At 47.2% G+C, this 23,987-nt stretch overlaps 2 protein-coding genes across 4 annotated transcripts in view; both read right to left on the bottom strand.

Annotated features, from left to right (window-relative positions):
* Positions 1 to 8,211, bottom strand: part of zgc:92140 (uncharacterized protein LOC447854 homolog) — a 29,953-nt gene extending 21,742 nt beyond the window's left edge. Inside the window, exons 1-2 of one of the 2 annotated variants that reach the window (XM_056414356.1) lie at positions 7,945 to 8,211; positions 6,652 to 6,761 (exon numbers count right to left, since the gene is read on the bottom strand). The gene's annotated coding sequence lies outside the window, so the exon portion shown is untranslated. The remainder of the gene's footprint in view (positions 1 to 6,651; positions 6,762 to 7,944) is intronic. The other variant, XM_056414354.1, reaches the window with a different exon arrangement.
* Positions 8,212 to 8,934: 723 nt separating this feature from the next.
* Positions 8,935 to 23,774, bottom strand: edem3 (ER degradation enhancer, mannosidase alpha-like 3). Of its 2 annotated transcripts, XM_056414293.1 has the most exons (21): positions 22,552 to 23,773; positions 22,415 to 22,460; positions 22,108 to 22,208; positions 21,825 to 21,864; positions 21,367 to 21,479; positions 21,039 to 21,192; positions 19,805 to 19,939; positions 19,045 to 19,150; positions 18,661 to 18,758; positions 18,316 to 18,441; positions 18,147 to 18,230; positions 17,817 to 17,900; positions 17,436 to 17,560; positions 14,674 to 14,845; positions 14,427 to 14,572; positions 14,175 to 14,319; positions 13,433 to 13,624; positions 13,000 to 13,165; positions 12,115 to 12,300; positions 11,667 to 11,714; positions 8,935 to 10,382 (listed from the first exon to the last, which is right to left on the bottom strand). In XM_056414293.1, exons 1-21 carry the CDS (start codon positions 22,638 to 22,640, stop codon positions 9,919 to 9,921), a joined length of 2,820 nt encoding a protein of 939 aa, XP_056270268.1. In that variant the 5' UTR covers positions 22,641 to 23,773; the 3' UTR covers positions 8,935 to 9,918. The 2 variants fall into 2 exon arrangements, with proteins under 2 accessions (XP_056270268.1, XP_056270269.1); XM_056414294.1 differs by lacking the exon at positions 11,667 to 11,714 and having other exon boundaries at positions 22,552 to 23,774.
* Between the last annotated feature and the right edge of the window lie 213 nt (positions 23,775 to 23,987).

Genomic DNA, 23,987 nt, shown 5'->3' on the forward strand with positions numbered 1-23,987 from the left:
ATCGGCTCAGGCACCGGAAAGAAGCACCGGAATGTGCGTTGCGTTTCGGTCCGGGTAATACCGGTTGTATTGGAACCGGTACCACATTGGCACCGGGTTTCGGTACCCAACCCTAGTCAACGGGACCGGCTTAGTCTGGTGAGTCAGCTAAGACCCTCACACACACACACACACACACACTCACCAACCATCGCTCGCTCGCTCCTGCTGTGTGTGTCTCTCTCACACACACACACAAATCTGAGCCAACATGATCTGATAAACGTCACATCGTCTGAAGGGGATAAGAGGTCTTAATAATACCAACTGGCACACAACCACGGTCGCTCCAGATGCCCGACATCCATCCAAAGCAGCGCATTAGCCGAATTTAGAGCTCTAAATAACGCCACGATGTCAGCTAGCGGAGGTCCTCTCAGAGCTGAAACTTAACAGCATTTGACTCCGAGAGCCGTTCCCCCCACACCCCGTAAGCAATCCTAAAAAGCGCCTGAGCAATAACGAAAAAAGGGCCCTCCCGCTCCAGCAAACGCACGCGAAGGCCGAAAAAAAAGGGGCCGAGCGCGTGGCAAATGACCACGCCCTCATAATGAGTGATTTGGTGAAACACGCGGGCTCGCCCATGCCCGCATACCGTGAGCTGGGTGTCGACCTTTCCCCCCAGCCAGTCCCCGTACACACGGCTTGCATAAACACGAAACCAGCACACAGGCTGAGCAGTGTGCTGGTTTCTCAAAACACAGGGTTGAGCCAGAGGCGGAGCACGCCGCCACCGAGCCTGAAAAACTGGCTGGGCGACGGCGAGAGAGAGAGAGACGAATGCAACAGGTTATCGGTTCTCTTTTAATGGACCCGGTTGGCGTGTGGGTTTATGATCAGTTTCCCACGAGCCTCCTGTGGGGGGGACTCGCGCTCTGCTTCCTCGGCGCCGCGTTGCGATGCGCTGGTCGTGATGCGCCGGAAACGATGTTCTGGTCTTGATGTTCCGGTCGTGATGTCCAGGTCGTGATGTCCCGGTCGTGATGTCCCGGTCGTGATGTCCCGGTCGTGATGTTCAGGTCGTGATGTCCCGGTCGTGATGTTCAGGTCGTGATGTCCCGGTCGTGATGTCCAGGTCGTGATGTCCCGGTCGTGATGTTCCGGTCGTGATGTTCCCGGTCGTGATGTTCCGGTCGTGATGTCCCGGTCGTGATGTCCCGGTCGTGATGTCCCGGTCGTGATGTCCCGGTCGTGATGTCCCGGTCGTGATGTTCCGGTCGTGATGTCCGGTCGTGATGTTCCGGTCGTGATGTCCCGGTCGTGATGTCCCGGTCGTGATGTTCCGGTCGTGATGTTCAGGTCGTGATGTTCCGGTCGTGATGTCCCGGTCGTGATGTCCCGGTCGTGATGTTGATGTTCGGTCGTGATGGTCGTGATGTGATGTTCCGGTCGTGATGTCCCGGTCGTGATGTTCTGGTCGTGATGCGTCGGTTTCCTCCAGCGAGCGGTTGGGAAGCGAGCCACACATATCTCGACGCCTGTGGTCCTCTTCCCTTTGAGGTTAATGTTTCGTCTCGTAAAACAAAATGTCTTTTATGAGGCTCGTGGGCGCGAGTCGTGATTTTATTTTACAGAGAGGAGATTAAATATAAACCGCCATGTCGATAACAGAGAGGTGGAAACCGCTCCACGCTTCAGATGAACACGGCCTCGTGAAGTTACCGTCTGGAGGATGAAGGTCTGTGCAGCGGCGTGTTGATTCTTTATCTTATACAGGATCTAAAATGTGCAATATGAAATAGTGGGAACATAGGAGTGGGTCATAGGGACGGTCTATAACAGTGTTATTTCAATATACTTCATGATATCGTCAAATGTAACTACAAGGAACTTTAAACTGGGTGTGAAACAGTGAGACCTCGACGAGAGACGAACAAGACCATCAGCGAGAAGATTGTCCATTTCTATAAACTTATTCTTAACGCCTGGAGAAATCAGACAAAATCATGTTTACGACATGCAGACCCACATCGGGGTCCGCCTTCGACCTGCACTCTGAAGCTCCAGAGGGAGGTGGCATCGGAGGCTCCTCCTTCAGCCAGGAGCAGAGCTCCTCTGCCGGTTCCCCCCCGCTGGGAGGCAAAACCAGCGGCAAACGACTGGAAAACCAGGCCAGATAGCTGCGGCCCGGTGGAGGGAAGGGAGGCCCGGCAGAACCTGAACCAGGACTGCACATAGCAGACTGTCAGATCCTGCTATATATATATATCACCTGTCACCCAGCCGGCGACACGCCCCCCCCCGAATGAATAACAGACAAATTCAACTTAAAAATGGGCTCCAAGAGCACACAAAAAACAACCTAAACGGCGTGTGTGGAGCTGCTCGGCGCCGCGTGCTGCGAGTGTGTCGAGTGTGTCTTTACCTCAGAGCAGAGTCTCAGTACAACTGCTGGGCCAACGCGCCATAATATTTACTCAAGCCAGGCAGCAAATGCTGCACCTCTCCTCTTGTCCAAGTGTAGGCACTCCATCAGTCTGACAAGCCTGGGAAGCCATGCCAACGCACACACACACACACACACTCACAAGTGGACAGTAAAGGCTTCTCCCGAGTGGTGTGCTGCTGCTTTAAGTGTACATCTCTCTCTCTCTCTTTCTCTTGCGTCTCTTTCCTCTTCCTCACTGGTGTAATGAGCGTGATAAGTGGTTAAAGAGGGTGGGACGGGCGTGGACACAGATTTTAAAGGGGGGGGAAGAAGGTAAATACAGGAGCTCCTCTGTTCACGTTGGGTGTGAAACAGTAGCCGAGACGCGTGACTGACAACGAGGGAGGCTCATTGCACGATGGCGAAGGCATGCGAGGAGGAATAAGCGCAGGTCTGAGACCAGTTGTTACATAAAGTCGCATTGGCAAGAGGCCAATGTTTTTACTCCAGGCCCGTGAAAAAAAAACAGTCGGGCTGAAATTGAGACGTCTGCATGGCTCTTGCCATTTCTTTGAGCTTATGCAGAGAGAGAGAGAGAGAGAGAAGAGAGAGCGAGAGAGCAAAAAAGGAGGGAAAGCAGAAGGTGGTCCAGGCAGATCCAAACGACAGAGGAACCGATTGCAGCGATCCAGCCAGATTTATTCCCGCCGCCGGGTCTCTGGTTTGGGACCGAGGTGGAGAGCAGGATGAATAAATAAAAAAAGGGGGTGGAGAACGTAACTGAAGAAATGCGTGAGGGATGTTGTGGCTTCCTGCTGCGTTGCCGTGACACTCAAGTGTCACGGCAACCAGCTTCCAATTTCAGTCCGGGAGGCAGACACAGTCACCTCGTTTAAGAGTAGACTTAAGACCTTCCTCTCTTTGAGAGCTTATAGTAGGGCTGAAATCAGTTTTGCCTGGTCCCAGCCCTGATATATGCTATATAGGCTTATAGCTGCGGGACGCTTTTTGATGCACTACTGAGTCTCCTCTTTTCTTTTTTTCTCCCTTAATCAATTTCAATCTCTCAATCACCGTTACTACTCTCTGCTTCTCCCGGAAGTCCTTTTTGTCTCGGGGTCATCGGGACCCTATGAGGCAATGCCATCCTATCTGCCTGATGATGATGGTGGGTCTGGGTTGTTCCTGCTGCTCCCTCATACTGTGTGTTGAGACTCCTCCTCCTCTCCTCCTCCTCATCACCCTGATGGATGATGGAGGTCTCCATGGTGTGAATATGCCTACCATGAACTATTCATACTATCTGTATTATTCATTGAATGTTTTTTAACTCTGTCTGTCTCCTCTCATCATTACATCTATTGCATCTGTCCATCCTAGGAGAGGATCCTCCTCTGTTGCTCTCCTCAGGTTTTTCCTTTTTTTTCCCCTGAAGGGTTATTTGGGAGTTTTTCTGGTGTGTGGTTTTGGGTTTGGGGGGTGTATGTGTGTGTGTATTATGTAAAAAAGACAAATTTTAATTATTTGTGATTTGGGCTATACAAATAAACTGAATTGAATTGAAGTCAGAAAGAGAAGCAGGAGCATCAGGCGGGTCACGACGGACCACTTTGGGGTCCAAGTTCGGCTTTTCTAACATGCACTTGGCAACGTCGTCGCCCTTTGATTTGAGACATTCTTCTGTTCTTTAGATGCTTTTAAAAAAGGTATATTTTAGGACTTCACTTCTTCAAAAAATATCTTTCTGTCCTGGCTGAGGTTCCTTTCAAAAATGAAAAGGCTCTGCCATCTCCCCGCAGAACTGTAACAAGGTGTCGTGTTTCTTTCTCGTCTTTGATGCATTCTGGTTTAGGATGAGCGAGGAAGTGCTGGCTCATCACATTTACCAACAGACCGCTGCACACGGCAAGGTCGAACACGCTTGTGCGTTCTCATCCCGAGCGAACAACCCGACCCGCCGCCAGGCAAAAGAAAGAAAAAATAAAAAAAATAAGAGAATGGCATCAATATTAATTAGAAATCACAGCCCAGGAACGCATAAATATCAATCTCGTGTAATTGGCTGCAGGATACCTCTCGGATGTCAGTCGCGTCGAGCGGGCGGCGCGACGACACCGTCGTTCTTTCCCCACGCGAACCGGGGATTCTCCTCGTCTGTCAGCCGTGACACACGCGTGTGCACGCGGTGCCGGAAGCCATTCGCTCAAACGGGGACCGTTCGACAGAGACTCGGTGGCACCGACCCGGAAGGTCGTTGTGATTCACAACCCGCTAGACAGCAGCTGATGGGAGGGAGGTCATGACCTTTATACTGATACGCAAACAATAATAACAACAAGGCTGAGGCGAGGTAGAACACAACGGTTATTATGCTTTAGATGAGAACAAACACCAACTGCTGGTTTGTAATTTGTTATTTCGCCACAACGGAAATTCATCAATTAGTCGTCAGACAGGCGATTAATCAGCAACTATTTATAAGCTCTTCTGTTTCTAAACGCTTCGTCTATTCAGGCATCTTTCAAGCGATGAACGGCAAATTCTTGCTAGGTCCCAACCATAAATAATGCTTAGTTGAGGGAATGTGCCGATTAATTGATTTGTCAATCGACCAAATATTATTCTGCAACTGTTTTGTGAATTGTTTATGATATTTTGTCAAGCAAAGAGGCGTATGTGGGGAGTTACTCTTTATAATCACTGTAAACGTTATTTATTTGTACGACTGTTTTCGTCGGACAACGCGAGACATTTGGAAAAAGTCAACTTTGGGGTCTGAGAACTAAACTTGGCCCGTTTCCCTACTATCTGCAGTTTTATACAAACAAAACTAAATAGATATAACGCCAATTTTTATCAATGTTGAGACGTCAAGCTAAATCAAAACTCGACATATTTTAGTTCCTGAAATGGCATGCCGTGTTTTCTATTAAAGTGAAAGACTTGCATAGAAAACCAACTGGATCGAACAAATGATGCACATTAAAAGTCTTAATAATCACAAAGTAATGCGTGTGGGCAAATCAAAATGCTAAAACCCCAAGACACTCGTCTTAATAGCTCATATTTGGGCTTTTTATTGAAGGCTGATCGCTCCATTTCTGTTCTCGCGTCACACCGACGGTGGAGTTGTCGTTAACAAGGAGACGGCCTGCGGCGATGCCATCAGACACCGTTTTTATCTACGGAGGAGAGACGGGGGAGCGAATGCATTCCGCCTGATGGGAACACTGTGCAGGAATCACTGCACTTCAGAGAGAGGATAAGAGATAAGAAGCGAAGAAAAACAAGGAAAAGCTCAAATCAGTGCTGTCTCTATGTCCCGTCCCAACTGGACCCAGAGCTCAAACTGCACTGTAAACACGGAGAGGGAGGCGCTGTTGCATCATGGGACGCACGCAGAGCATGCACCGCCAACCCCTGCTGACTCAAAGAGGCGATCGGAGAGCAGCCCGAGAGCACAGATGTCCCACGTGCTCCCGTCTGCAGGTCGACTGCAATGCAGACGACCTGCAGATGGGCGCATGATAACGAACACGAGTGCATTTTATTTATTTATTTTCTCGAGCCGCAACATTCGCCGCCGCTCGAGCATCAATTACGGACGACCGGATCGACCGGCGGGGGCCACGGAGGCCGGGAGGGATCGTGTTGCGCTGGCCTCGTGCTTTCGGCACCGCGAAATAGACGAGCTCATCACAGCCGATGGCACCTCGCGATAAAAAGCGAACACGCACTGGATGGAAGAGACGGACATGGGAACTCCCTCCCACGACAGAGAAGACATCCTGGGGAGAAGACATCCTGGTAACCATGGAAACCCTCCTCCTCCTCCTCCTTACACGGTGACATCACAGGTTTGGAATCATGACCCGGACAAGGGGCCAAAGCAATCAACCTGACCTGCTAGTTAATCAGCTCAAGGTGAGGAGGCCACAGGTGGACAGGCCGGACGGGGCAGATGACGGTGAGGATGACTGAGGGGACGAGGAAGAGGGCTGGGACTAAGAATAGATCCTAGTGCGCCTCGGAGGAGAGAGACAGAGAGGAAGGGAGAGAGGAGTGCGTTTCAGTCTCGCTGGCTAGCCACCGGAAACCATATGTGAGCAACGACTCATGAGAGCACACACACACACACACACACACACTATGCTCTGTGATGAGCAAGTGAGTGAGGCAGATGGATGAAGACAGAGAGATAAATCAAGTAGGCATGGGGGGGGGGGGGGGCAACATCCACTCACAGGATTGCTGGTACGTGCTCGTAGCCCGTGTGACCCTGATGTAAGCCGCCGGTGACAGGATGCTGGACGCTCTGTGTCGCTGGCCACGCCGTCACTTTGACACCAGGGTGCTGCACACACACACACACACAACGAATGGATGCCATGGTCTGGTGTTGATCACACAGGAGGGGGACATCTACAGTAGCTAATGGCCATATGGCACATTTAAGCGCAGCAGTTATCGAGCCCCATATGGCGGTGCAGCGGGTACGATGGTGTCTGAGGAAGCGGGGAGGGGAAACATTTGAAGTGGACTCATGGTGAGTTTCTTTTAGTTAATGAGTCTGCATATAAAGTCCAATTCCGGCTGCTCTGATTTTCCTTTTATTAGTATTAATGTCTTAATTATAATTAATGTATTCAATCTGAGGCGGATACGTTGCAACAGCAGTAGTGAGTAACAACCGTTCGGCTACTACTCAAACCCTACTGGTGATGTGTGGTGGTCAGCAGGAGGCAGCGGGTTTCTGCTACCCCGGCTGCAGCAGCAGCAGCCCCCCGACCACAGGGCTCCGGCCCGGGGCTTTGAGCTGCAGCAGCCCCCCCCCCGGCCAGGCCACAGGGCTCCGGCCCGGGGCTTTGAGCTGCAGCAGCTCGGCTCAACAGCTGTGTTCAGCTGCGCTGCACGGAGGACACTGGGCGCTTTGTTCACCCATAGGGGGAGGCAGAGCTGCGGGCACCCGGAGTGAGAACGGTCTCACCTACGGTTTCATTTCCACGAGAGTGAGAAAAAAAAGAAGGTTAACCCTCCCAGCCCCCCCAACACCAGGCGGCCTTACAGCGGCAGCAGCCGGCGGGGGGACCGGGGGGGTACAGCGGACCAGGATGTGTGGAAAATTTCAAATGCGCCCGAGCCCAACACACACACACCAAACCCCTCCAAAGAAACGTGTACACACACGTACACACATAGCCCCCCCCCCCCTCCTTAAATGCCTTCCGTGATGCTCGTTTAAATCGCCCGTGAAATGAGGATATACACATAAAAGCTGCCGTCGCGCCAACGACAGAAACCCCGTCGACAGACGCGAAGCCCCGCGTGCAGCAGGAAGCAGAGCGCCGGGGAACCGCGGAGCAGCTCTCGGGAAACAACAACAAAAGAGAAGAGTAAAAAGAGGGAGAAAAGAGGAGCCGCGAGCGGGCGCGTGAAGGTGGGGAGGGTACGGTGACACCTCCGGGGGGAGGAGGAGGAGAGGGGGAGACGATTAACAAGTTAAAAAATTTTTTTTTTGGGTTGCCCCGAGTACTTACTCAGATGAACCGGTTCTCCTCGGTCCACTGGAGGATCGCCGGGTCCGTCTTCCGGCTGCGAGGAGTCGGGCGGGATCTGCGCCGTCGGGAGAGCGCAGAGAGCTCAGAGCCTCGAGGACTGCACGTAAACTGTGGCTTGCGTCATTTCACCAGGATGCCACTATTGCGCGCAGCAATGCAGCCATCTTGCCGAGGAGTGCCCCACCGCCGACTCACCAATCAGTGCCGGGACCCGAGCTGCCACGAGCCCTCGGTGTGTGTGTGTGTGTGTGTGTGTGTGTTGGAGCTCGCGCGATACAATGCGCAGGAAGATCGGGGGGGGGGGATCATTGACATTGTCTTTTATTTTTTATTAACATGTTTTTCTTCTTCATAAAGATACTTTATTGTAGTTGGTGTGAAATCATGACTGAGTTATTTATGCTCTACTTTAATTTAGTGAATGTGTAGCTCCATCTCGACCAGCTGTGATTTTTAAATGTGGATTTCATGTTTGTGTCAAAAGTAATCCACTAATATGTGGAATAATATTCTCTAAAACGTGGCCCGTTGTACTTAAAGTCCACGTTTCACATTTGGAATAATTTGAATGCAGGAACATAAAGTATTTTCTTTATCTTATTAAAATATGAGCACTTCTTCCACCACTGCTGTACTCAGTGAGACAGTCACACCTTGGTGCATGCTGAATATTTTTCCAATTATAATTAATGTTGACTGAGATTTTATGTGAGTCCGCCCACTGTTTACTCTCTTGGAAGGAACTGATTAAAAACAATAAAAAACAATTACGCTTTCTCGTAAAAGTCAACATGTCTTGAGTTCCCCCTGGATATCCACAGTGCTAAATATCATATGAGGCCGGCGTTTACAGCATTTAAGTGTTGTAACATTTAAAAACAATCTACAAGTTAAATAAGACCAATCCACAGATCTCCATGAATCCAGAACACAGATTTAAAAAATGACAAATTCAAATAATCAAGCCAGTTCTTCCCAATTTCCCTCTTCATTTTTATTTCATTGTTAATTTAGTGGCATATTATGGCTCCTTCCAATCAGACAGAACTCATAGCGCCCCCCTGTGGCGCCTTACAGGTGTGTAATTGGTCCCACCACGCAGCTGGGGGGGGGGGGGGGGGAGGATCCAGAGGTTGGAGTCTGTGGGGGAACCAGAACCTGAACGAAGCGTCACTATATCTCGACAAATACATATTTACATTGACAGATGACTTCATACTCTCTCTGGAGGAGATGTATATGTATATATAATATATACATTTATATATATACCATCAAGCCATAAACACATCCTGCAGCTCATTCAATGTCACTGATTTCCCCCCCCCCCACACACCATGAATCGAGTATTGAACTCACATCAATGCGTACGTACGATAAAGGCCCGAGACCATGAAGATTGTAAATGCATCATCATCATCACACACACACACACACAATCATCACATTTACAAATAAAATTAATTGGTCGGTGGATTAATTATTAGTTGTTGGACCGGCGTTCGTTTGGAGTCAGAGACGCATAAGAGAAGTAATCTGGGGTGGAACGTCGAGACGCCCGTTACACACGGCGGGCGACACTTAATGCATGACACGGACCTCCGTCTGCATGGTCCGTGTCATGCATTAAAAAAACAAAACGGTTTGTTATGAAACAGAAACTGCGCGAGAAAGCGAGGTATAAGAACCCGGATGTCTCTCGACCCTAAACTACCGGGCCGGAGAGGACGACCCGATGGTCCAGAGATACAGGACGCGGGCCGCCTGGGGGCACGGCGAGATCGTCGACAGACGGTCACGCGGAACCTCTTCCTCAGCTCCCCCTCTTCCTCAGCTCCCCCTTTGAGCTCACCGGATTGACACCGGGGGCTTCGTGCAGACGCGTCCCCTCCCGGTTTGCTCCCCGCGTTGGGATCAAACCGCAGTCGCGCGGCTCGAGGCGCCCGGCGCCCGTCAGAGCTCCTCCTTCTCCATCTGCTGGAACGCCTCCAAGTCTTCCCGCCAGTCGGCCAGCAGCTCGTCCGCCGACTGGCTGCCCGAGTCCACGTCGCCCTCGGGTTCCTCCCTGTCCTCAGAGTCTCTCTCCTCTTCGGGCCGAGTCGACTCCTCCCCGGCGGCTTCCCCTTCCGGTGGTCTCGCATCCTCCGCAGGACTCTCCTCCTCCTCCTCTTCCTCGGGGGGTCCGACCTCCTCCGCAGGACTCGTGTCTCGCTCAACGGGACTGGCTTCCTCCCGCGATGGCGTGACCTGCGCGGCAGCCGGTTGGTCGAGCTCCAACGTGCTCGTTTCCGATTGGCCGATGGGCTCAAATGAGGTGGGAGTCGTGGCCTCCGTTAAGCAGTCTTCAGTGGGCTCAAATGAGGAGGGAGTGGTGGCCTCCGTTAAGCAGTCTTCCTGCGCTACTTGCACATCCACACCTGAAAAAGAAAAGAGGAGCGTGAGAGACACACACAAACGCACACAAACACCTCTCGTCCTCCTCCGCAGTCGGTAATCCATACAACATGGCCCCCGGGCAGCCTCTCTCTATCGAAAATAGAACCCTTTTCATTGTGAGGCTGTCAACTAGAACAGCGTGATGCTGATGGTGAGTCATGTTTCCCCAGAGGACAAAGCATTTCTCGCATCGCTACACAACCGAACCGGGAGCCGACCGCGAAAAGAAAAAAACTGTCAAAAAGAGTTAAACTGTGACCTTTGAACAGAGTCCGGTTCGGAGCGTTATCCGGTTTCTAAAAGCGGAGCCGCTGGTTTTAAGCGCAGGCTGTACATGTGTGGGAATACTGCGAGGACACCAGGTAACGGCTTTAGAGACGCCTACGGAACATCTCGTCTCAAAGCGATGCAGAAAAAAAGGGTTCACGCTATTGATACTTCGAGACTAGATTACTGCAACTCCTTATTACCAGGCTGCTCGAATACATTTATTTAAGTCCCTCCAGTCGATCCAGAATGCCGCAGATCACGTGACTCCTGTATTAGCTGCTCTGCACTGGCTCCCTGTAAAATCAAGAATCTCATTTTAAATTCTTCTCCTCACCTACACAGCCCCGATTGGTGACGCTCCATCATATCTTAAGGAGCGTGTAGTACCATATTGCCCCACTAGAGCGCTGCGCTCACTACATGCGGGGCTACTTGTGGCTTCTAGAGTCTTAAAAAGTAGGATGGGAGCCAGAGCCTTCAGTTATCAAGCTCCTCTTTTATGGAACCAGCTTCCACCTTCAGTCCTGGAGGCAGACGCAGTCACCTCATGTAGAGTAGACTGAAGACTTTCCTCTTGATGGTCTTATAGTTAGGGCTGAATCAGGTTCAAATCTGTAACTTGTAATTCTGGGCTATACAAATTAAACTATATTGAATTCATAAGGCTCCATGTCATTATTGAGTCCCGGCGGCTTTGAGCCATAAATACTAGGATCTGAAGTAAAGTGTAAGTACAAGCCCTCTGTAACTGTTGGTTTGCTCCAGAGACTAAAGAGACGTGACGAGTTGCCGTGTCCTCTGCTCTGAAGGGGAAATCAGAAATGACAACACCGTGTCGGCTCTAAGCCTCCCCATCAAACGCAAACAGAATCCTGTGGTTGGAGGGCAGAGTCAGAGGAAGGGATGGAGAGATGAATGGAGGGAGAACACGGATAAAAACGAAGGATGCAGAATGAGGATACCAGATGAGGAAAAAGAAGGAAAAGAATACTTACTGCCCTCAGTCACGCTGGCCGGAAGAGGTTTAACTTTGAATATGTTGGCTGCTCATCCAAAAGGAGGGTTATGAAGGAAGAAAGAGAGAAGAGGCACCGTTACAGTTCACCACGGGGAACAGAGGGATTTGGCAAATGAGGAAAAGAATAATGATGCAATATTGCTAAGTGTGTAAGAAAAGAATGAAAAACCCGCCGCCACCCACCGCTAGAACCACAGCTGGTGGGCGGCTCGGGAATGAGTCACGATCTGCGAGACTTCAAATAAAGCCCGAGTCCCTGCACCCTCATCTTTATTTCATGAAGCCGGGCACATAATGAGGCTGTCAGTGGCGAGCGATAAGCGCGCCGAGATGTGATCAATCTCATCGAGAGCGCCAGCGTGGAGCTAAAAAGAGGCGGGTTTGAACATTTCGGGAGGAGGCGTGTGATGGAATGAATGTCCCACCTCGGTCCCTGGCTTTGTCGCTCAGCAGCACCTCCGCCTCTCTGTACTCCTTCAGCGCCTCCAGCAGGATGTTGCCCTCCTTGTGGAAGAGGAAGAGGAGCGGCATGGTGATGTCATCCGTGCTGCGGCCGTCTCCCGCCATCTGGAACAGCGGCGCCGTGTCGCTGCTGCTGCCCTCGTTGTCGTCTGAGAGATGGAGGGAAGTTAGCCGGGAACAACTTTTGGTGAGAAGTGAAATCATTGAAGTCCTTCACCGAGGGAAGAGTGTCTGACATTTTGTAGATTTAACGATCCAATTTAAACTATTTGATCACTTCAGCATCACGGCTGCCTCTTAAAGGGCCGGTGTAACTGAAACTGTATAAACTACTCCCAAACATATAGTTAAAAAACTGTTATTGCATTTGATTAGTTTATTTTAGTGTAAAATTATTGTCCATAAGAATATTTCACTGATATTATAACATAAACACATTTAATTTGAAACCTTCAAAATAAAAGTATAGGTTTTTTCAAGAAAAAGGTAATCATATGTCTTTCAAGCCGTCATGGGCCACATAAAATGACGTGGCGGCCCGGATTCGGCCCGTGGGCCTTGTGTTGGACACCTGTGTATTAGATGAAAAGAAAATCATATGGAGGTTGTAATAAACTTTTTACGGGTTATACAGGAAATTCCCAACTGTTTCAAAAGGTCCTATATCAGACGCAGCTCACCGTTATTAAGCTCACTTGAGTCCTGCTGTATTATTAAGTTATTACCATGTAATGTGCAGGAGCCTATTTCGACTCATCTGTCTTCAAGGTAATCCACTTATAGAGCCCTAATCTCGTCAGCGAGCGGCGCCCTCTTCCGTCTCGTCGCGGTCAGCTGCTCGCACTCACCGATGACGATGCCTCCGATGGCGCCGGCCTGCTGGATGTGCCGGGCCTTCTCCGCGAACATGCACTGGCCCCTCTGGAGCAGAGCGATGTGGCCGCGGACGTACTCGGCGTTGGTGATCTCCGTGCAGCCGCTGTACGGTTCGGCCACCGTCACGAAGCCTCGTACCTGCACACGGGCGCAAAAAAAAAAAAGGGAAAGAAGGAAGGAACATTTTTATATTACGGGGTGCACCGCACCTGCAGGTGTCCACGTGTTCTCATCTGCAGCAACAACAACAACAAAAACACGCACTCATCTTTTCTAGCGTTCGAATTTGGAAAAAATATTCTCAGAAAAAATAAGTGCCCTCTTAAAAAGTGAGAGGCTCTGTGAGGACAACACTAAAGCAGAAGGAGAGTCAAGTGCTTTGGCAAAGCCACAAAACCCACTCACCCCCGTGGAACTCTTGGACAGGTCGATGCCAAACTGTGCCGGGCCGGCGGTCAGCACAACCCGGCCGAGGAATGGATGCGAGACGATCTGAATGGCCCTGGGAGGCAGCTGCTCCTTCTGCTGCTGGCTGGACAGCTCCATCATCTCCTGCATGAAGCGCACGCCGTCCTCTGCCGTGACCGCACTCACCGCCTGTGGCGGGAGAGAGAAGGAGAGAGAGAGAGAGAGAGAGAGAGAGAAAGTCAGGATGGAAAGAACACCGTGATTTGTTTTTTTGTGACAAAAAACATGTCCTCCATTAGATAAATGGCACCAGTAGCATATTATATATTACATTGTGTGTGCTGAAAAGCTAACAGTACTGCATCATTCATTCAAACTAACTTATTCCAGCTCTGGATTCTGTCTTTCTTTTTTTTTTTTAAATCAGCCACTAGCGAGAACATGCCGATGTTAATCCATGTTGGATTACAGTTAACCTGTAAATTTCACGTACATGCATACGCTCATACATATACATCTGCCTTCATCTATGTATTTTGTTTCTTTAAATAAAAAAATTTAAAAAGCTCACACACGCACACAAATGGATTTTTGTTATTATTATTTTGTTCTCAATACTCTGACTTTATGATGTTTTGTCTACTGTTTTGTCATCCTCTAGGTGTTATGTCTACGTATTGTCTTTTGTCTTCTCATAAAAAATGTAATAAAAAAAAAAGTAAAATAAAAAACAGTTAACCTGTGTGGCATGCTGGACCAGCTGCACTCGGCCATCTTTCAGGTGGATGAGACTGACTCCCATTCTCCTCAGCAGCTCCAGATGTTCCGCGTTGTTTGCCATGAAGTCCTGAGCCCTCAGTGGGGGGTGACCCATGCCGGGCTCCCTGCGAGGAGGAAGAGATTAAAAAAACAGGGTGGGGGGGAAGAGGCGTTTTCTGAGACACGGATAAGTGCAGGCACACCACCGGGTCACACCTGGATGGACACATACCGGTAAGGAGGGGGCCGGGGGCAGCTCTTGTCCACAGCGCTACGGATGGAGTCTCTCAGAATGCGGGGGTAGGCGGGGTCAGGAAACAGGAGACGGGTGTTGGGGCAGGTCCAATCGAAGTTGGAGTCGTCCAGCTCCTCCTCGAACTGAATCACCAGGAGTGTGGCGTCACAGGTTCCGTTAGCAGCTGGAATGTCTAGACGCTTTCACGTCAGATAAAAAAAAAAATCCCAACGCCGTCCATTACCGTTCGGTTTGAGGGGAAGAATGAGGCGTGCGCGGCCGTGGAGAGGGACAGGGGCAGCAGGTGGGCCTCGGTCGTGAAGACGTAGTCCTCCACGTCGAACGGCAAGTCCTCCGCGTCCGCAAACAGCAGGAAGAGGTATTTGAACATCTCGGCGAGGAAGTACGAGTCCATTCTGGCAGGAGAGAACAACGTGGACGAGGATGAGGAGCAGGGCTTACTTACACTGCTGGGTCATCATCAGACCATCAATAAGGGCGTCGCAGAGCCGAGCCAGGGTCATCAGCTTATTGTGGACACTGTATGTGTAGATACCCAAAATGTATATACCGGATATGTGGTACATTCATGTTTTACAGTCTGCATTGCTATGTGAATATGACTTTTCTCAATCAATGTATCAAGCTCATTTGTATGTGATTATGGCACCACTTAAATTATTCTGATGGCAAACGTTTTTTTCTTAGCTTAAAGAATTCATAAAAAATATATTTTGTTAAATTTGTTCAAGTCAGAAATGTCTATTTATATATTTTTTAGTGCTGTGAAAAATAACGCGTTAACTCAGTTAATTAAATTACAGGTTTAACTAGTTGTTTTTTTTAAACGCATTTAACGCATGCGCAAATGAGCTTCAATCATCAGTCTGTTGTTCGACGGAAAAAAAAAAAACTTTGGCAATGAGCTTCCAAAATACACTAATCTGAACTCTGTCCGCTGTCCGCCTCCTCATGCGGACGGGTCATCGGTAATGATCCTTCCGCACCCTACGGAAACCAAACCTTGTTACATTTTACTACTTAGATAGATCAGGGTCAAACAGTCGATCGCGCGACTGCCAGTCCATCGCGCGTTCGGGTCGGGAGAAGATCGCATGACATTAAAAAAATTGGCCCCCCCCATGTTGTGTTCTCTAGCACGCCTTTTTTTTTCTTTTTTAACTGTTGTTCCTGTTGTTCCACGCATCGATTTCACAGCGCATGTCATTTCTCTCGCTTATTTTGTGCTCCGTCTACAGCGCTCAGACCTCTCCGGCTCACAGAGCTCCGTGACGCAAAAGTCAAAAAAAAAAAAAAGTCACTTGTCAATCAGGTGTGTCATAGTCCCGTCCATCAGTTCCCAGTTCATGCAGTGAATGAACAAAACAGTCAGTTTGCCTCTGCTGTGGAGCTAAGAGAGCAAAGGGAGGAAGACTAGAGATGGTGGATTGGTTGGTGGACAAACAAAAAAAGAGAAAATGGTTAAAATGTTCCTTTTAACCTTCTGTTACCTTTACATTTACTCGGGTCAATTTTTTATTAAAACCTCAGAAAAACCCAGAAATTTAAATAGATTAAATTTGGTTCCCTTGTACTTTATGTTTACTTGTTGTTTGTTGACTACTGCCCTAAATATAAAAAAAATAAAATATAAAAATTTAAATTAAAATATTGAACAAGAATAATATTGTGATAGAATTATTTGATGATCAAATTCAAAACAAAATGAAAAATGTTAATTGGTCGTATTCATTAACAATGATTTATCAACTTGCATATTTATTTTTTTATATTTTGCATTATGGAAAGCTACACTAAACTTAAATAAAAATAAATAACCCCAAAATATCATATATAAATAAAATGAAAAGTATTTGACAAACAAATCAAATGAATTGTCTAAATTGAATACACCTGCGAAACACCTGCCCTGGGTTTCCTGAGCTGACTAAAATGTTTTTTTTTTTTTTTTTCTTTTTGAATTAAAAAAATTTTAATAGATAGGATTTTAATTTTAGAGTTTTCTTTTTAAAGTTTACATCAAATTAATAAAATAAAATAAGAATCAGTTGGTTGGCATTATATTTTTGATATTGCACAATTTTTTTGAATTTTTGATTTTATTTGCATTACAGAAATAAAAGAACTTAATCTATATATTTTCTGAGATTACAAAGTCCTGTTTACAAACAAAAAAATAATCAGTCAAAATGAAACATTGAAAATTGAAAACCGACATTGAAAAGGTAACAAACACATAAACATTAAAACAGGAGGAAGATTGTATTATGGTTTAATGATGTTGTTGTATAAATAGATGTAAAAATGCAAAATAACTGCTAACTTGCAGCACCATTGTGTATTGTAATGAATAATGTTATATATAAATATCTTTTGTATCACAAATTATGTTCTAACAAAAAATAATGAATTTTATACTTATATTTATACTTACATCATTTGAACCCATCATGCTCCTTAAGTATACAGCTTTCTGACAACGACAACGAGTGATCCTTGCAACGAGTGTGTCTTCATCCCAAGTGTTTAATGAAATAATAATGCTTCTTGTAAATAACACCATGGAAGGTTTATCGTTTGGGTTTTGGATTTGCCTTATTGATTTTAATGCAAGCCTTTTGATATTGAATCGTTTGAATGATTTATAGAGGCTTTAATCCACTTCCACTCTTAGCAGATAAATCAGAGTTTTATTTTGAAAATTCAAAAAGGAAACGCACTTTTGTTTTACATTTGAATGCAAACTTGACGGTACGGCTGCGGATCGTGTCATGGACAGTTGCGCATTTATACTAAGTGTAATAGTTTAATGGACCCGTATGAGGCTAGAGCTCTTACGGTGGGGATAGTTTACCAGTTTTAATGAATGTAGCGTCACCCAAAGAGAGAAAATAAACCAGTAATTTCCCCAGCAATAAGTTTCATGCCACTTCATATACAGGGATCTGTGTATGATAATTATTATTCCCCATCTCCTCTCCTCACCTGTCCTCGTGGCTCCCGGTGCGCACGTCCTTCATCGCAGCGAAGCCGCAGGGGACGCGCGCAAAGCGGTTGAGGTTGTCCAGGATGGTGCGGCCGGCCTCCAGGTAGTACGGGTCACCGGTGGCCTGGGAGGACCAGAGGAGAGGAGGGGTGATGGTAACAGAGGACATGAGGAAGGCTCCAGTGGCATCAGACGAGACACACAAGACACCAGAATGCCAAAGGCAGAGTAGCGGCCGGCTGCTTAACGACTGCAGAAATGGAGATTGTGAGTCCAAGTCAAATGTAACGAGACTAAATCTGCCGCATGAGAATCAGCATTCACCTCTGTGCTGTGGAAGGGGAGCGTCTGCATGACGACAAGCGGCCTTGATAAATTACCTTGTAAAGGAAGTAGGTGCTCTCTGCAAACTCGGGCCTCAGGGGGTGTTGGGCCCAGTGGACCCTGAAATCGGTCGTGAAGGCCTGGGGAGAGACGGAGAAGGACGAAGGGGTCAGCGCACCACCCGGCGCTTTGTGACGAGAACAAAGAGACGGCGCTGAACTGCGGGCTGCGCCGTGTGAAACGAGAGCTCGCGTTCGGGGGTTATTTGAGTCCGCGGAAGAAGAAGAAGAAAAAAAAATCAGACCACGAATCTCTTTCTCTGTGGAGCGGTTTAAAATCCTCACAGGGTAATTACAGTTGGACACACACACAGAGAGGCGGATTACCTCTGGGAGGAAGTTGTGTTTCTTCGTCACTTGATACAGCATCTCGTGAGTCTCGATGGCCGGACGGATGTCTCCCTTCAGCACCTGGGACACGCAACAGTACGGACAGCGTTACTGTAACCAGCACGAGGCGTGACGAGGAGGAGAAGAGGAAGAATTCCAATCTGACCTGCAGTCCGGGGAAGAAGGCCAGCAGAGAGTCCATCCAGGTGCGAGCGGGAAGCAGAGGCTTGTGGATGTGGACGTCCAGCAGCAGTGGAGGCTGGCTTATGTACTTCATTATAGATGCATAGTGCTAAATGGGACATGCAGAGGACAATATTAACAGGCGCGCGGTGCTCGGTGATGTAAACACAACTAAACAGAAACCTGAAGTGCACAAACATAAACATAGAATGGTGCTTTTGTTAAAAACACCACAGTGAGGAAATGTTCTTATCCAGACAGAGAGGCACCACATTACTATGTTCAAGTGTCTATATGTGTGTGTGTGTGTGTGTGTGTGTGTCCTCACGATATTGAACCGCTGCAGAAACAGGTCATCTCCCAAGAGGATGTAAGCCTTCAGCAGGTATTCATAGTACGAGTCGATTCCAGCTCCCACTCCGCTGTCTGGGGGTGACACAAATCAATCAGCACACTTTTAAGAGACACGAAGAAGAAAAAAGAAGAAGAATCTGATGGTGTCCCATGTTTACCCATCAACCCCTTCATGACACCTGTATCCTCTCCTCGCCCAGACAGGAAGATTGCACCCATATATTACATGTTCACTTTCCCCATGTCCTTGTCTCCTCATCCCTCTCTATCTGCCACAGCCTCCTTCCCTCTTCCTCCACTCCCACTTCTCTGACCACTTCCATCCACCCTCAGACCCCCCCCCTATCCCGTCTCTCACCCCTGCGGACCCACTCTCCAGAGTGGATGTTGATGGTGGTTCCCACCAGATTGCTGTTTCTCTGTCTCTTCTCCCACAGGAAGTCCAGAGCTCTCCGGGCATGAATCTGTACAGAAAGGTGCATTGTTGATTTGACATTTTTTTAGGGGGGAGAAATGTAGAAAAATCCATCTGCAGAAGCTGTCAACTGTGAGAGAGATTAAAGTGATACACCGTGTGCTTGATCAGCAGTTTACTGCTGCCAGTGAACCAGTGCAAAGAAAGAGTAAGACTCTGACATCGTCACATATTTCATATTTTAGACGACGTTCACGTTCATCTATCTTTGCGAGATGCACATTGATCTACAGGCAACAGAGGAGAAGGAGATCTCCCTGAAGACGTAACCTGGATAAACAAAGCTTGTTAGTTGAAATAGACGATGGCGTTCGGAACATCCAACAGCTCTTTGACCCGCAGGTTTTGTTTATGAGAACAGTTTTGCAAAAACAATTATTAGCCGTAATAATTATTCAAAATAGGAATTATTCCTTTTAAAACATTTTGTTGTTGTTATGAATGGTGATGCAATATATATATATATATGCATCACCATTCATACTTTATGGGACAACAGCATAAATCTGTGTACACTTATAACTCTGTGATTGTTGATATGATTTTTTTTTTATTTTTTTAACATCATAAGATTCCACTAAATCATAAATCCCAACATGTTGATGTTTTAATGTAAGAAATGGAGGATCTTATGAATGGATACCTCAAACACAGGATCTCCAGTGAAGCGACTTAAGGCAGCAAACTCCAGGATCATGGTTCCGGCACACGCAGTGCAGGTGTCCGTTTCTGTGCCTGTTCTCGTCTCAGGACCCCTGACACCAAACCTCAGGTTCACCTGTCAGGTTCAAAAGAACACGGGGGGGGGGGGGGGGGGGGGGTGAATGAGTTCAAACATATTCATTTTTTGTAGTGCATGAACAAATATGTTTGATGGTACCTTCCACCGCCTCCCCCCCAGCCCCCCAAACATACAGTACTCAAAGACTCAAAGAGATGCATCACAAATTCATCTCCCATTAATATTCATACCTGCAAACTCATGAGGGGTGAAAAAGGTGACAACAGGGGGGGGGGTGCAGATGGATTTTTTTTTGTCTCCACACCACATCCACGTTGTTTGATGACACCTCAAAGCTTTTATAACTATGGTCTTTTGATTGTTCTGACCGCAAATCGAAATAATAATAACAAACATTTTAAGAAAAAAAGGTCCTCTGAATAATTCAGTGATCGGGCCCTAATAATAGTAATAACAACTTTACATTATCATTATATATAATATGGTTAAAGTCATTCATGAACCAACTTCCTTTCTTTTTTTTTTACTTGTGTGCTCTGCTAAGCTTTGAGCCTGTTCCATGATTCTGTTCCTGTTCCATGATTCTGTTCCAGGAGCCTGTTCCTTCGACGTGTCCCATCAAAGATGTTTTATTGCGAAGATCACCACATCGCATGTTCTCCTTGTCTCACTCCAATCTCATAAATGCCGGCCGTCCAATTTACCCCCCGCCCCCCCCTACCCCAAAACAAAAATTCTTCGGATCTACACTATTCACGTGGATGACCTATTTTGATTTCAAAACGGCGAATTTCGCCGAAAGGTGACAAGTTTGCAGGTATGAATATTCTTTTCCAATCCCGGTCCAGATAGTCTTTGTGAAAAAATACTAAACCTAATTTATTTGTCTGCAGTTCAGCATGAAGAGCTTTTTTTTTTTAAATGACATTCAAAAACAAAATCGAAAAAATTGGATAATATGGGACAGAAGGAGAAACTTTAAAAAAAAGAAGCAATATTAAGATTAAAAACCAGTGTGTTAGATGCTTTTGTTGAACATCCCGCCCCCCCCCCCCCCCTTACAAAGACCATAGTGCACGGAGGTTTGTGCCGTGTGGAGGAGCAGCACGGGGGCATCTCTGCCTGTGTGTCTCACCCTGGGATAAGGAAGGCCACTGCTGGTGTTGAAGGCCGGCAGCAGTCGGTGGCCCAGGTCTTTGGCCATATGCAGGAGCTCATCCTGGTACCACAGCATGTGTTGACCTTTATCCTTCAGCATCACAGCCATGGAGTGCCCTCCCAACAGACCTCTACACACACACACACACAGACACACACGCATAAAATTAAGCACTGCAGCATCCAGTGAGTTCTCGTCACCAGTGTGGTTTTTTTGAACAGCTGTTCCATACGCTGTGACTCACAGAGCACACTTAATGTGGTATTTATTAACCGTTAATATGTGTCGTCTAATCCGATCTCACCCAAGGACTCGTATGTTGGTTTCGAAGACCGATACCACGATGTCGTTGTCCAGCCTCACATCGGTCAGCACTCTCCTCACTGCGGCCTCAAACTCTGTTGTCTTGTTTAAAAGCTGCCAATGAGAAAATAATACATGATTATAAAAGATCCGGCTTAATTATGAGTTATTACATATCATAAAAGGTGGACTGAGAGACTCTGGACATTCTTCAGGCGGACTGACCTCAGAAATATGTAATTAAAGACTTCTTTTCTTTTTTAAACATTGACATTTCAGTAGAGTTAACAACGTTATATAATTACGACATCGTGCCAATAACAGCAGAATAATAATGGAATAATTATGACCACTAATAATAGCAGCAGCAGTGGATATAATAGGATAATAATTATACTAAATACAGCCTCAAATTAAGGATACAAACTATGACTTTTAGACAAACAAACCAACACCTACCACCAGAGTGTCCAGTGTGTCGATGAGGGTCAAAGAGAACCTACCAGAGAGAGACACTTATTAAGCAATAATAATGACTGTAATTATATAAGTCAATGGTTATTCAGCAATGTGTACACTTTGTCTCCACCTTTCCACTTGGCAAGTGTTTGACCAGGTGTGGCGATATGTATGTGTGTGTGCGTTTGGATGTGTGTGTGCGCGTGCGTGCATGTGTGTGTGTGTACCAACGTCATCATGGCTCCAATAGGTCTCAAGGGACAAAAGTCAGGGTGTTACTCACATTCCAAGCGCGTCGTCTATGTCACCTCGGCTGGGTTCGAGCCCACGGACTCTTCCTCTGCATGTGAGTGGCATCAGCTCATCTGCTGGGTATGCATGGTCCTGGGAAACACACACACACACACACACACACTACATTGGCCATCTTTTATTTCCCTCAGGGGGCTAGCTCAGTCTGATTAGACCAAAGTAGTCTTAAAATGCATTTATCTCCAACATTAAAGAAGTTACAATAAAGATGCCGCAACAAGACAAACACTGGAAAGTCCCACTGCTTTGAAGGGATCCAGTTACATTAGATAACTTACCATATAATTCTGATAGGCGTGGTCGAACATCTCAACCACTTGGTTCCTTTGTTGAGGGGGGAAAAAAACAAACATACACAAGTCAGCATGTGGAACATGTAATTATAGGGAAACGCTGTGTGTTTTTGCCAACTCACCTCAACCCGTGCCTCTCCTCCCGTGACATGTCCTGTCCGAGGCTGCATCGTGCCCCGAGCAGCACCAGGAAGAACAGTACTGCCGGCATCGTGGTGGTGGGCAAATTTGCAGCAATATTTATAAAACTACAATTTGGTCAGACCCACAGCAAATACCGAGTCATAACCAATATATTAGCCCTAACCATATAGCTCAAACTAACAACACCAGAGAGACACAAACCTACACCACCCCATTAATGTTATACCTCTGAGATCATGTTAACGCACTTGTTATTTCCCGGCCTAAGATGAACCACTTATTCATGAATAAGTACAGAAAGCGTCATGTAACCATGCTCGTTAGTTTCCAATCACACGCAACCTGTTCCTCAGCCACCACTCCAAACGCAAGACTACACCTCAAGGACCGACTGTGTGCAATGTGCGCCTTCATGTGTGCGCAAAGACTGCAATCAAATAGTTCCCAGGAATGTTGTCGGTTCAAGTCAAGAGAAATCGACGTGGAACTGATAGAGACGGCGCGGGCATTAGTTATACTGCACAGTTGGTTTGTCACAGTTGGTTAGTCACACCCGTTTATTTGCATAAACGGTGACCCGGACATGGCTTACTGTCCGCAGGTGTGACACGTTGACACGCACTGACGATAACGTTGTTTCCTGCGATCTAATGATGCAAATCACAAGAAAACGGTATTTTTTAGACGTGATCTTCGCACAGCAGCGATGAAATAAACGGCTCGCCTTTTCGGTTCAATCACGAGACATTGTTAAGACTCACTGTAAACCGAAACAACGCACGCAGATTAACAATCGGAGTCTGTCTAAAATCCACAAATTGGACAACGTGCAGCCACATAAACCACATGTCAAACCAACAGCTCCGGGAAACAGTTAACACCAACCTCCGTTATCCCTCTGACGTGACAACTGTAGATATTTTTTAACATAGTTAATTATTTTTCACCTCTTGACATTTCTCTCGACAGCCACTCAAGCCACTTATCAGGGTTTATTCAACCAGTTAGCCAGCTGGGCTAATTAGCCGAGCTGGCAACACCGAACCGACGGACTAATGATACAAGAAAATCGAGAAAAACCCGCGTCTATTGTTGAGCGGCAGACCTGACCGAGTGATCTTCTCCGTCATTCGGGATATAAAGTGGTCAATTTGGCCGTAAACAGCTGTTAAGACAAGCTGTCCTGTCTGTAAAAAAAACCGGATGCAGTTGCGATGAAAACGTTAACAACATCCGCTTCCTGGTACATTGGGATTTTGCGCCCTGGGTTAAGCTTGCCAGACAGTAATATCTCGAAGGACGGCGCGGCAAGTCGCCTCTCCTTCGTTGTGATACGCAGACATGACTCTAGATATATGTATAACCCCATTATTACGTGTATATAATCATATCATAAGGTTAGCCATCAGTTTAA

This window comes from Pseudoliparis swirei, chromosome 5 (assembly GCF_029220125.1).
Source record: "Pseudoliparis swirei isolate HS2019 ecotype Mariana Trench chromosome 5, NWPU_hadal_v1, whole genome shotgun sequence".
In the NCBI taxonomy this organism is placed as follows: Eukaryota; Metazoa; Chordata; class Actinopteri; order Perciformes; family Liparidae; genus Pseudoliparis; species Pseudoliparis swirei.

Coding starts and splice junctions, on each gene's coding strand:
- edem3 (XM_056414293.1), bottom strand. CDS start 22,640: ATGCCGGCAGTACTGTTCTTCCTGGTGCTGCTCGGGGCACGATGCAGC. Junction 21,193..21,366: donor ACCAACATACGAGTCCTTGG/GTGAGATCGGAT, acceptor GTGTGTGTGTAG/AGGTCTGTTGGGAGGGCACT. Junction 18,442..18,660: donor TTCTGCAGCGGTTCAATATC/GTGAGGACACAC, acceptor TGTCCCATTTAG/CACTATGCATCTATAATGAA.